The 12,711-nt window shown below is 24.4% G+C and overlaps 2 protein-coding genes across 2 annotated transcripts; both read right to left on the bottom strand.

Moving 5' to 3' along the window:
- Nucleotides 1-6,203: 6,203 nt before the first annotated feature.
- On the bottom strand, nucleotides 6,204-7,478 carry LOC129612560 (odorant receptor 2a-like). Its single transcript, XM_055526229.1, has 4 exons — nucleotides 7,228-7,478; nucleotides 6,790-7,161; nucleotides 6,349-6,691; nucleotides 6,204-6,269 (listed from the first exon to the last, which is right to left on the bottom strand). The coding sequence occupies exons 1-4, from the start codon at nucleotides 7,476-7,478 to the stop codon at nucleotides 6,204-6,206; spliced, it is 1,032 nt and encodes a 343-aa protein (XP_055382204.1).
- A 1,112-nt stretch (nucleotides 7,479-8,590) lies between these two features.
- LOC129612559 (odorant receptor 2a-like) lies at nucleotides 8,591-9,484 on the bottom strand. Its single transcript, XM_055526228.1, has 3 exons — nucleotides 9,189-9,484; nucleotides 8,731-9,073; nucleotides 8,591-8,653 (listed from the first exon to the last, which is right to left on the bottom strand). The coding sequence occupies exons 1-3, from the start codon at nucleotides 9,482-9,484 to the stop codon at nucleotides 8,591-8,593; spliced, it is 702 nt and encodes a 233-aa protein (XP_055382203.1).
- Between the last annotated feature and the right edge of the window lie 3,227 nt (nucleotides 9,485-12,711).

Raw genomic sequence — 12,711 nt, 5'->3', positions numbered from 1 at the left:
AAGAAAATTTTGAGGAAATTTTCAATTAATTTGTAAAGAATTAAGGCCAAAAAATTCTTGGACCATAAGAAAAAAAATTTAGAAATTTTGAAGGGAAATCATTGAATTATCCAGGAATGGAGAACAATATGTAGCACAAAAAAGGGACATTTGCTAAGAATTTATTGTATTTATCCAGAAAGACTTTGAATTAAATAACTAATTTGACTAATTCGAATTTCTTGTTGGGAAAATGAATTGAAATGTAGTTTTTAGAAACAAAAATTTTGGAAATCAAACCGAAAATAACCAAATTAAGTCTTTGATTTCGAATTTTTTAAAAAGGAATCAATGAAATTGCATAAATAAATGATATTCATTTCAACTCTGAATCCTTGCTTAACTTAAAACGAAAATGGTTTAAACGAAAATGGAAACGCTTAAATAACATATCGGTACAGTATAAATTTATAATGATTTTCCGAAACATAAATTATTTTTTGAATGTATGCGTTTGCATCACAACCAATGAGCAAACTTGATCGCTTGGCTGTGACCTGAAAGCCGGTCCTAGCATTTTATCATCCTGCAATCCCTGACTCGCACGGATGAGTCAAATCTCAGGACATCCTTGTCTATGGTGGCTATCAGATGCACCACTACCATCTCTGATAGCTTCGCCTTCAACTTACAACTCAGAGCTCCACCTCCAAAAGCGAACCTATCATGGAATTCTCTTAGTTTTAGATCACCGTTTCGACAATTTCGGTATGATTGAACATAAGTTATAAAGCCGAATGGCAGCAACCGGCGACGTTGCTCTCGAGTTCATTGATTTTACTCAGATCCCTCATCACGACAAGGTGGAGTTCCCAAGAGAAAGATAACACTCTTAATTAGAACCACTCGTTCCTCCGGATATCACAGAGTCAATACATTCAACTTTACCTCTTTGAATTTAAATCCAAAAACTACATAAAAAGTATATTGAAAAATAAAAAATATATTGTATTTTACTAAATTTAATTAATAAATTTTTACAAGAAATTGAATTATGGATATTAGATTCTGTAGAACCAAACTTTATGCAGAAAAAAATTCAAAAATTTTTATTCTCATAAATTTTATTATATGTAGACTATAAAAATAAATTGTCTGTGTGAACAGAACATTTTGATGGTTGTATTTTTTATAAGAAATTAAACATTTATTTTAAAAAAGACACCTGAATTCACTATAGTATAAATATGTTTCAAAACATAAAACTCGGATAAAATTTTATCCAATTTTATCACTCAATTTTGCATAACATTATTTCATTAATTTTACATTTAAATCTTACGTCTCCTAAAAGTATGCAATTTTTTTGTTTCTAGTGAATTCCTTAAGAATTTTTAATATTCATGTTTAGATCGCACGTTCTATATTAAATAAATAACTGTGAATCTAATTAAAATTTTAAAATAGAATGAATTTTTATTTAAAAATTTAATTTTAATTTATTAAATTTTATTTCTATTTCAAAAAGAATTTTTTTTTTAATATACAATACACTATAAAAAAAATTTAATAATTTACTGTTCTTTGAGGATTATTATTATTCTAAAGTTTCATATACACTAATCATATATATATATATATATATATATATATATAATTATATATATACATATATACCCAACTCACCACCCATCGTTGTAATGCTATTAACTTTAAGTTTTTTCTCGATTTTTTTGTTTTTACTCTGTTTATTATTATACTTTTTGCGTTCATGTTTTATTTCTGTTTAAGTGAAAAATGTTAAAAGTGTAATCTCTAGAAATTAATTTTAATATCAAATACTAATGGTTTTATATACATACATATTAATATATTAATATATATTTTAATGTCTGACCAGATTTAAATTCGTACTAATATATACACACATCTACACATATCCTTTATTCAGTCTAGTTCAGTGTTTTTTTTTTTTGTTTTGTTTTTAGTTCACAATATTAAAAATGTTCTTTGTCGTTTTACAGTTATTTTATATACAGTCATTATGTGCTTTTTAACCTCATTTACGTTTTACTTTAATCCTTGAACCTTAAAAATTATTTTATATTATAATATAAAAAAAAAAACTTACAGAGTTGGATAAAAATTTTAAAGGGTAATTTTTTTGTTACGTCTGGTAAAAATGTGCATTAATTGCAGTTAATTTCAAGAGTCCATCACCATAAAATATGAAAGAAAGTCCCAATTTTAATTATAGCTAATATAGTCATTAGATTTATGAAAAAAATTTTTGAATAAAATTAAAAATATATTTGACAGTTTTCCATCGTTTCGTCTATCTATTGAAAAGTTATCAAGAGTCTCACATTAAATTATTAGAGCAATTATTTTTATTTTATATTTTTATTAATAATTATAAATTAATTTATATTAATATTTCAATTTTATTGTAATTTCAAATGTGGCATTCATTTAATATGAGAAATTTAAGAAAATAATACAATATTTTCCAAAGAAAAATCGAAAGTGAAATGTTCGTAATTTTATTTTACACCACCAGTTATGCAATTACTATTGTGAATTCTATTGATAAATAAGTTATTGGGAACATCATTTTCAAATTGCTTTCAAATACAACCAAATTTTGGATTTTATATAATTTTTATTTTTTTTTTTGCAAATATCGTCTAATGCATCAAGAATTGCATTATTTGTAATAGTTTCTTAATGTATCCTATAAGAATGTAGTAAACGAATGTATAGTATTGCTTAACTTTCCCCCTAAATACGTACCCGATCTATGAATAAAACAAACTAAAATGATTATACTTTTTGCCTTTGTAATTTAGCTCAAAATCTAGAAGTGTAAAGAAGTACCGAACTCACTTTTCTTATCTTTAACATCATTGAGATGTTTTTATATTTTTCCTTCTTTTTTTTTTGTGTTTTGCACTCTGAAACTGACTTCTGACTTCTTTTATGTTTTGCTTGTTATCTTTGTGCTTGCTTTTTTTTCGCTTTCACTTGTTTTTGTCCACTTCAACCACTTAGCTAACTTAGTTTTTATGTTTTTGTTGTCCTCTAGCACTAAAATATACAATTTTAATTGTATTTGTATATATACATTTACATACATACTTGGAATACATAATTATATTTAACTAATTTCATCTTTATGTTTTAATTTTTCCTTTTTTTTTTCTCTCTCTCTTCTTCATTTTTAAATCTTTACGTATCCTTTTTAAGCTTTCGCAGTTAATTAATTAATTAAAAAAAATGAAAAGATTTCTTAGAGATTCTGTACATTTTTTTTTTGTTTTCTATTTATTTTATTTTTTTTTTGTACCCGTTTTGATTTTCTTTTATCTTCTTACCTTCATGCTGTCCTTTTTTATAATATTGCCTTTTAAAATACATGCATTTTATAAACACAAAATATCTACATACTCGTATATACCGTACAAAACAAAAGTGGAACAAATGTTAATAAGAAAGAATTTGAATATTTTATTCTGTCCGAGTAAAATACTAGTTACTAGTTAAGTTCACAATAGTAAAATATAGAAGAATATGAAAGAGTTTATTTTTCCATTAAGTTCAAAATTGCCTAAAGTTCAAATCAATTTTCAATGAATCAAATCTTTGATTAAATAAATTATTGTTTTCAATATTTAATTTTCAATTTTTAAATTCAATTATTTTTCTAATCCCGCATTATACTGACGGCATTTGTTAAGTATGAAAGAAGAATTTTCCACTTATACTTTCTCTGAAGGCAGTTCGGACTTGAAATGGCAGTTATATATGCTTCTAAATTGCTGCATAATTCAGCAATAACAAATATTAACCTGATTTTTACAGTAACTTTGTAATCAGTTAACAGTCTATTAAAAATTTAAAGATTATCTAATTATCTGAATAAATGCTCGTTTCTTAAAATAACATTGTAACATTCGCCTTTGAACTTTATACATATATATAAAATTAATGTTAACCACTTTAATTATAGACGTCATTATAATAAACAACGATTTCTTAACCTTGTAGACCCTATAGACAAGACCATTTGCGTTGGAATGGACACTTCATAATAAACTTCATTAATTGTAAATTTTATAAAATAAAAGGGTTGGGCTTAAAGTGAAAAAAAAGCCAAAGTTCTATATTTTAAATTGTAATATTATTTAAAAGAGTCGAAAAACAACTTGGAATATAAACTTAAAAATATAACAAAAAATCTGTTTCAAAATTTTTTCTCTTTTACTCCGTGTTTCCTCCTCTTTTTTTCTCTCCCACCATTTCTTCCCTTTTTTTTCTTCGGTTATTTTTCTTTTACGCTTGAATTTACCCCTTTTTTTTGTGTTTAAGTGTGGATACAATATTTGAATTGCCATTTAATAATAAAACCAAAAATATTGAAATTAGACCGAAAAATTGAATAAAAATAAAAAAAAAACAAAACAAAAACAAGGATTCCTTGTCCATATTTCGAAGAATTGGTTTAAAACGATTAAATAAATTTTATTTAATTTTATTTTTTCTTCTTTTGCGTGTTTTCTTTATTGGTTCCCTGAGGTTAATGTTTTAGACAGGGTTAAATGTGAATTTTTTATTTTTGTTTTTTATACTCCGACAAAAAAAAAGAGGAATTTTTTTTTTCATCTTAAAAAAATGTAAATCAATTAAAATGGCTTTTATGTATTGGGTAAAAGCTTTTTGTTTTTCATATTTTTTTTTTTATTTAGTTTTAGAAAATTATTCGCTAACTGCTAGATGAAGAGTATAAATATATATATATATATATAGCAATAAAAGAAGACTACTTGAATTGATAGATTACACGTCTGTTGCCAGAAGATATAGACTGTTAATGATATCTTAAGAAAAAAAAAAAAAACGCAAATATAAAAGTTAATTATAGAAACTAGAAATGATAATTTTAGTAAAATTTTTATTATTGTGTAATATTTTTATTTAAATTTAATTCATTCACAAGAAAACGATTAAATTTATAAAAATTTAAAGTAAATAAATGCGTGGGCAATAAATACCGACAACAAGCATGCAAAAGCGCAATTAAAGTAAGAGGTATAGGGGAGGAGGAAGTTAGCAAAATTTGCATAAATAAAGTTTGGTAGTTCTTATTTTTATACAAATTTTTTATAACTTGCCCAGGTTTAAATTCGGTTGAAAATTCGGTGAGCGTTAGAAAATAAGCTTTAAGTTATAAAATTATTTCGGAATTAGTACGGTTTTCAGAAAATTACTTTGAATGCAATTTTCAAGAGCCTAAATTTTAAACTTAATTCACTTATAATGAACATTTCTTTTTAATTATCTATTTTTGTCCTTGAAACCAAAGGTATTTTCTGTGATTGAATAAATTTTTGTAAATTTAAGAATAAATTTAATCGTTAACAAGTAAAATAGTTTTTTTAAATTAGAATGATTTAAATGAAGTTACAAAATGCATCCAATCTTTTCAAGTTCCTTCAAAATCTTTCCGAATAAGGTGTGAGTAAGCTTTTCACTATAAAATTTTAATATTTCATTAAGTAATTTTTACGTTGCAGACCACACTCTCGCCATGTTTATCTGAAACTTACAAACTTGTGAATACAATTTACTAAAATACGTAATTGAAACATAACTAGAATACTTTATATATACCTATGTATCTTAGTATAACCTAAAAGCAACTATAATTTATTGAACAAGATATTTTAACTACATTTACTTAATATCAGAAACAAAAATGCAATCCAAAATATATTGCTTTAAAATTCTCTTCTTATCGTAAAAATAATTTAATTTTTTTACTATGGTTTATGTATCAGCTAAAATGAAATTACCGTAATAATTGTTAATTTTGCTTACATATATATTGTGAATGAGAAATTATTTTTGTTAAATTCACAATTATTCTTAAAAATATTTTTCAATTTTTAACTTTTATAAACCAATTCAATTTATTATAGTATTTAATTACGTAAATTAAGATAATAAAGAATTAAAAACATCATTATTAACAATTATTCTCAAAACAAGTATTCGATTTAGAAATTTTACTTCAAAAATAATTAAAATTTGAATACGAAATTTTAAATTTCTCATTTTAACCATTAATAAATTTTATTGTGAATGATTTGAGTTCATAATATTATAGAATGTATTGTGACATGTGCTGAAAATTTTCTAAATACAAATCTTTGTTATATTTTTATTTAATCATCTGGACGATTTTTCATATTACTCAAAATCAAAGATGCTGAATAAGCAAACCGCAGTATCTGAAAAATATTACAAAACAAAAGAAAAAGCACGAAAGGATTATTTAAATATTAAAAATAATTTCAATTACTTATTTACCAAAACAAAACTTCTCAAATTTATTGCCATTAATCCAGCCACCATATCAAAACTTATTTGAGAACGTTGCATTAACATTAATAAATCTTTTTTGAACTTTGGACTTTGATCAATCCAATTCATATCATAATAGGCATCTGTAAAACCTTCAGTTTCACTTTTTAATTTCTCACCGTACCAGCATGACAATAATAATTCACTAACTATTGTATTCAGCACATATAAGCCGGCATACATTGTTGCTGCAAAATCATTCGTAAAATAAATTGTCAATACAATTGTCATTGTTAATTGCAATGAAGACAACATAAATTGAGTTGTCATTTGTAATGTGACAATTTTACTATAAATTTGAAAAATCCTGTATTATAAAATTATAAAAGAAAAAAAAATATATTTGAAATTATTAGAAAAAACAAAATATATTATATAGAAATATACCTGTAAAGTATATTAAACATTTTAGCACACTGTATCAACTCTTTATGATTACTTTCTAATGATTTCACTCGATTATAACCAATATTTCTTAATCTATTCTTTAAAATTTGTGTATGTGCAATCATCATACAAAGTGAAATTGGCCCAAATAATTGATTTGCTGCATATCCAATTACTTGTAAGGTAATTGCTATAAATTGATAAGTTATAGTTGCAATATAAACCCATGATTCGGTACGCCAATCGTATGGTACCCAAATAGGAAATAATGGTACACGCTCACCATAAAAACTTCTAATACAGCCTAAAACTTTAGCTAATACCATTAATATTAATATAGAATGAACGACAGTTTCCATTATTCGACATTTTCTAAATGTTTGTTTTAATATTTTTTTATCATTATCATTATTAATTTCATTATCTAATGTTTGTAACATTGGTAATGATTTTAAAACATTATCGCGATAATAAAAGAATATTGAAGCACGTATCATTATGTTTGTTAGAACCATTGATGATGATGTTGCTTCAGTAGCCGTCTCTAATGGAGCAGTAAATACTTCATAATAAAATCCAAAATAAAAAAAAAATGATAAAATCGAATGAATTGGTAAATGAAGAGCATGATAAACGATTTTATCACGACGATTATCTGGTGGGTGAACACCAAAAATTCCATATGACATAAAACTGAATTTAAATATATCACTGGATTTAATATTAATAGCTGATGGCATTTTAAAAAAATTTTGGAAAATTATAGTTTTAATTCTGGATCTTGAAATTTTGAAACAGGTTCTTTTTAAAGAATTTTCAACACTAAAAACGATTTTCTATTAATTACTAGTTGGTACTTTTAAAAAAACACTTTCCAGAAATTTCATTTAAAATCGAAAAGTTTTCCAATTTTATTTAAAAAAAAAATTTCTTAACATACAATTAAAAGTATTAAAAGTAGGTGGATCTAAAATCTAATTATAGGGCTATAAGAATTTTTTACACTATTTAATCATGATGTCCAATGAAAGTGTGAAAGAAAATTTTAAATTAAATGTTTTGTATTAAAAAATTTTTAATAGTGCATTATAAATGAGGAAAAATCATTACGCAACACGACATTTGAAATATAAAGAGCATAATTAGAAAATGGACATCCAGGTTTTCAAAAAATTAGTTTGTATACAAAGCACTGTTCACTTATCTTCAACATTTTTAAAATATTGTAATTGAAGAGCAAAAAACTACAATATTTAAAGAAAAAGTGTAAAGGGTAATATTTTCGTTCAGCTGAAAATTTGCTTAATAAATACGAGTTTCTCATTTCTGTACCACAACGCTAACAAGCAGTAGGGCGACATCCATACTAAATATGCATTCCATTAGTCTTGTATTTTTTTTAATAACTGAATAATCTTTTATATGACGCCTTATCTCCTTCTACAACCAAGAGATCTTGTATTTGATTATAAATCGAAAATTTTTAGCATATTGACAGCGAAAAACCTTTAGCAGAACTATCTAAATTCTTCATCTACATAGTCAACAACTTTTCAAAGTTGAGCATCAAACGTCATAATTAACTACTTTTATATAAGCAATCATATATGAAATCGTTTGTTTGGAACAAAAAAAAGGCTCGATTTCAGAAAAATTAAAATATTGCGAGTACTGTAAAATATTAAGAACTTAATCTTTAAAAATTCATAATTTTTTTTTATTGCTTTTATTTTCAAACTTACAATATTTTAGCAATATTTCATGAAATTATTAAACCTATTTCCCAGATCAAATTATCAATTTAAACTCCCCGATTTTTCATATTTCTTAATATCAAAGATGCTGAATAGGCAAATCTTAATATCTATATATAAGAAAGAGAACCAAATTAATTATAAAATTTTTAATTTTTCCTACTTTTAAAACATTCATAATTCTTACCGATACAAAACTTTTCAAATTTATAGCCATAAATCCTGCCATCATTTCGAAATTCATTTGAGAACGTTGCATTAACATTAATAAATCTTTTTTAAATTTTGGACTCTGATCAATCCAATTCATATCGTAATAAGCATTTGTAAATTCATCTGTTTCACTTTTTAATTGTTCACCGAACCAACATGCAAAAAGTACTTCACTAATAACAATATTTAATACATAAAGTCCTGCATACATGGTAGCTTGAAAACTAGTTGTAAAATAAATAGTCAAAACAATTGTCATCGTTAATTGTAATGATGATAACATAAACTGGGTGGTCATTTGAAATGTAACAATTTTACTATAAATTTTAAAAACTCTATATTTCAAAAATAAAAAATTTTAAGTCATATTTTCTTCATTTCTTAAGTTAAAATCATAATTACCTATATAAAATATTAAACATTTTAGCACACTCTATCAATTCTTTATGATTATCTTCTAATGATTTTTCTCTATTCTGACCAATTGATCGTAATTTATTTTTTAGAATTTGTGTATGTGCAATCATCATACAAAATGTAAGTGGTCCAAATAATTGATTTGCTGCATATCCAATTACTTGAAAAGAAATTGCTATAAATTGATATGTCATTGTTCCAACATAAATCCATGAAATACTACGCCAATCATATGGTAACCAAATTGGAAATAATGGTACACGATCACCATAAAAATTTCGAATAATACCTAAAAGTTTTGCAACAATCATTAAACCCAATATTCCGTGAGTTATAATTTCTAATATTCGACATTTTTTAATTGTTTTCTTTATAATATTTTTGTTCTCTTCATTATTAATAATTGTATCTAAAGTTTTTATCATTTCTAATGATTTTAAAACATCTTTTCGATAATAAAGAAATACACAAGCACGTACACTTATATTTGTTAATGCCAATGATGATGATGTTGCTTCAGTAGCTGTTTCTAAAGTTGCAGTGAATGCATCATGATAAAATCCAATATAAAATATCCATGATAAAAATATATGTGTAGGAAATTGTAGAATATGATACAAAATTCTATATGAAAATCTCTTTGGTGGATTAAAACCAAAAATTCGATATGATATAAAATTATATTTTATAATATCCAATGTATTAGTATTTTCCGATGTCATAATAAGTTTTAATAAAGTTTAAATTCGATTTTTCAATATTTAAATGAAAGAAACGATTGTCTTTTAAGGTAATTTTGAAACTACAGTTATTTATAAGGACTCATTCTAATAAATCTATAGCGAAGGAAGTTGTTCAAATATTAAAAAAAAAATGTTAGACATATAATTAAAAGTTTTCTAGGTGTTTCCATTATGCGTGTACAATTTTTTATTCTATATCAAAACCCTAAAATATAAAAAAATATTATTCTATACTAAAATTCTATATTTAGAGTGTAGTCAAAAGAATAGTTTGAAAAACAGCACAATTTCCTTAAAATTAAATAATTTCCAATGATGTTTACTTGTTTTACCAGTATCAAATATTTTAGACGATGACTTTAACTTGAATAAAGTAAGGAAAAAATTAATTGTTAAATTTTTGCGTTTTCTTAAAACTTTTAAACGGCAGTAAAATGAAATTAACTAACGTATTGTAAAAATAAATTTGAGAATTCAATAATTTACAAATTGATATGCGGCGTAAACTATTTTTTATTTAAGAAAAAAATTCTTTAATGTGCTATAAACGAAAATAGCTAATAATTTATTTTAAATTGAAAATTATTTAAAAAAAAAATTTATAAATATAATAAAAAATAATTTTGGAAATATGATTTTAAAAATATTGTTACTTTTAATTATAAATATTTGCCTCACTTCCAAAATGATTAATTAAATGAACCTAATATTAGTCCAGTTTTAGATCGTCATTCACACAATAGAAAATTTAAAATCAGTCATTAATATTCTCGATCTTAGATTTTCGTACGTAAAATTTACAATATTCAAAATTTTATTAAAAAAGGTAAATTTTTGGTCCCTGCTTTGATTAAACACCCATCTTTTTTAACTTTAGAAAACTTCTTTCTGCAGAGGTTTTCAAGATTTATGCAACAGAAAACGGTATTACTTTGTTAGCCAAATTTTTTGAAAGATTTCTCTTAGAATCTGCGACTTTGAAGAATAGATCTTTAAAAAGGTTGTCAAACAAAAGTAGTACAGACAAAAGTTCTTTGCGTTCTCAAACAAGCTACTCAATAAAAGAAAGGAAATGAACAAAGCTAGATCAACCTAAAATTTTATTCTGAACAAGAATAGATTCATCTATGAGTACTTCGTAAAAGTTTCTTTCTTGTAAACCTAAGACTCAAACCAAGTATTATTATTACATTGTTATCCGAGTGCTGCAGATGCATGTTGCAGATAATTTGAAAACTATGTAATTGTAAGTTTTTGTAATAAAAAGTAACGCAAGCTCATACACTATGTTTTATAAATTCCCATTAAACATAAAATTTACTAGAAAACGAGTGTGTCATAAAACTAATTTTAAACATTATTTTGTTTTTTCACTCTCTTTTAACATTATAATAAAAATATAATATTACAACATTTCAATTACCTACTTATCCTCCCTATTTTTGAAATTTCGCAATATTCAGTTAGTAGTTTACTAATTTAAAAAAGCAAAACAAAAAGTTAACATCAATATAACTTTAACTTTACGCTAAATGTTTATTATGCCATCATTTATGAAAAAAGTCATCTTATCCTGAAAAAAATAAAAATAGTTAAACAATTATTACAATTTAACAAATTATTTTATGTATAAATGCAGCCTTTATTATTATTATTATAGAGGCATCGCATCACCTCATTTTATTCATTAATTTTTTCTTTTTATACTTTTAAAGACTTTTCAACAGCTTTACAATAAGAATAAAAAATCACGGTATTTTACACAATTAACGAAAAACAATGAACACTAAAACACCTACATATATGTACTTAAAAATTTTCAAATAAAAATTAGAAACTAAGAAAAAATTTGATTAAATTATAGAATGAGCTCATCTTTATGTACATATACCCTGACATTATACATCAACAATAAAAATTATACTCACACATTACACTTAATATAAAGAACAAAAAAAAACATATAAACAAAATTTAAAGTTATGCAAATCTGCAAAATAAAATATTACAAATCTTTTACAGAGAGTTTTACAGCAATCAAACTTTTCATTTCATCCTAAACTATATCATGATAAATACAAATATTTACATTCATGGTACATACATATATATTCTAATACATAATATATATAATGCAATAACATATTGACTTAAGATCTTTCACATGATTTGAAGACTTAAACATTGCATATGGTAAAAATATAATTATAAAAAAATACATTTTATTTAAGGTTACCAACTCTATTAATCACAAAAACTTCCAACACTTTATTTTGATAAGAGTTTGTGGCTGAATTTGTCGCGCGTTGCTTCGATCTCAGAAGAAAGGAACTAACATTTTTATACCCAACAGTGAATGGTAAAAAATTGCGTCCGTTCCTTTACTCAAAAATTAAAAGAGCAAACACCGTCAAACATTCAGAAACTGTTTCTTTTCTGGACGGTTAATATTAGAATTTCACCAATTCTAACAATGGAATCGGGTACTCAGTACTGGTAACGACATTTTAACATGTTTTTTAAATTTCTTTTTAATCTGGACCATACTTTGAATGGCATACCTCAATTAAGTTCATAGTCAGTGTTTACATCAAGTTTCATGTCATTTCCTTCTGAGATTTTTTTTAAATTAGTTCTAATGAAAAATAAACTGCTACTTAAAAAATGAGAAAAATTTGACCGGTGCTCTTGTAACTTTCTCTTCATATCTACTTACCATAGAATGATGTAACTTCTACTTTTAGAAAAAAACGCTAAATTTTAATAATTTTTGATAATGAATATTTCCAGATTTT

This window comes from Condylostylus longicornis, unplaced genomic scaffold, assembly GCF_029603195.1.
Source record: "Condylostylus longicornis isolate FDR11 unplaced genomic scaffold, ASM2960319v2 ptg000075l, whole genome shotgun sequence".
Taxonomy (NCBI): Eukaryota; Metazoa; Arthropoda; class Insecta; order Diptera; family Dolichopodidae; genus Condylostylus; species Condylostylus longicornis.
The sequence above is the reverse complement of the archived record's forward strand: the minus strand, read 5'-3'. Positions and strand labels throughout refer to the sequence as shown.

Coding starts and splice junctions, on each gene's coding strand:
- LOC129612560 (XM_055526229.1), bottom strand. CDS start 7,478: ATGTCATATGGAATTTTTGGTGTTCACCCACCAGATAATCGTCGTGAT. Junction 7,162..7,227: donor GTTTTAAAATCATTACCAAT/GTTACAAACATT, acceptor ACAAACATTTAG/AAAATGTCGAATAATGGAAA. Junction 6,692..6,789: donor ATGTTTAATATACTTTACAG/GTATATTTCTAT, acceptor TCAAATTTATAG/TAAAATTGTCACATTACAAA.
- LOC129612559 (XM_055526228.1), bottom strand. CDS start 9,484: ATGATTGTTGCAAAACTTTTAGGTATTATTCGAAATTTTTATGGTGAT. Junction 9,074..9,188: donor AATCATAAAGAATTGATAGA/GTGTGCTAAAAT, acceptor TAAAATTTATAG/TAAAATTGTTACATTTCAAA. Junction 8,654..8,730: donor ATTTGAAAAGTTTTGTATCG/GTAAGAATTATG, acceptor TCTTATATATAG/ATATTAAGATTTGCCTATTC.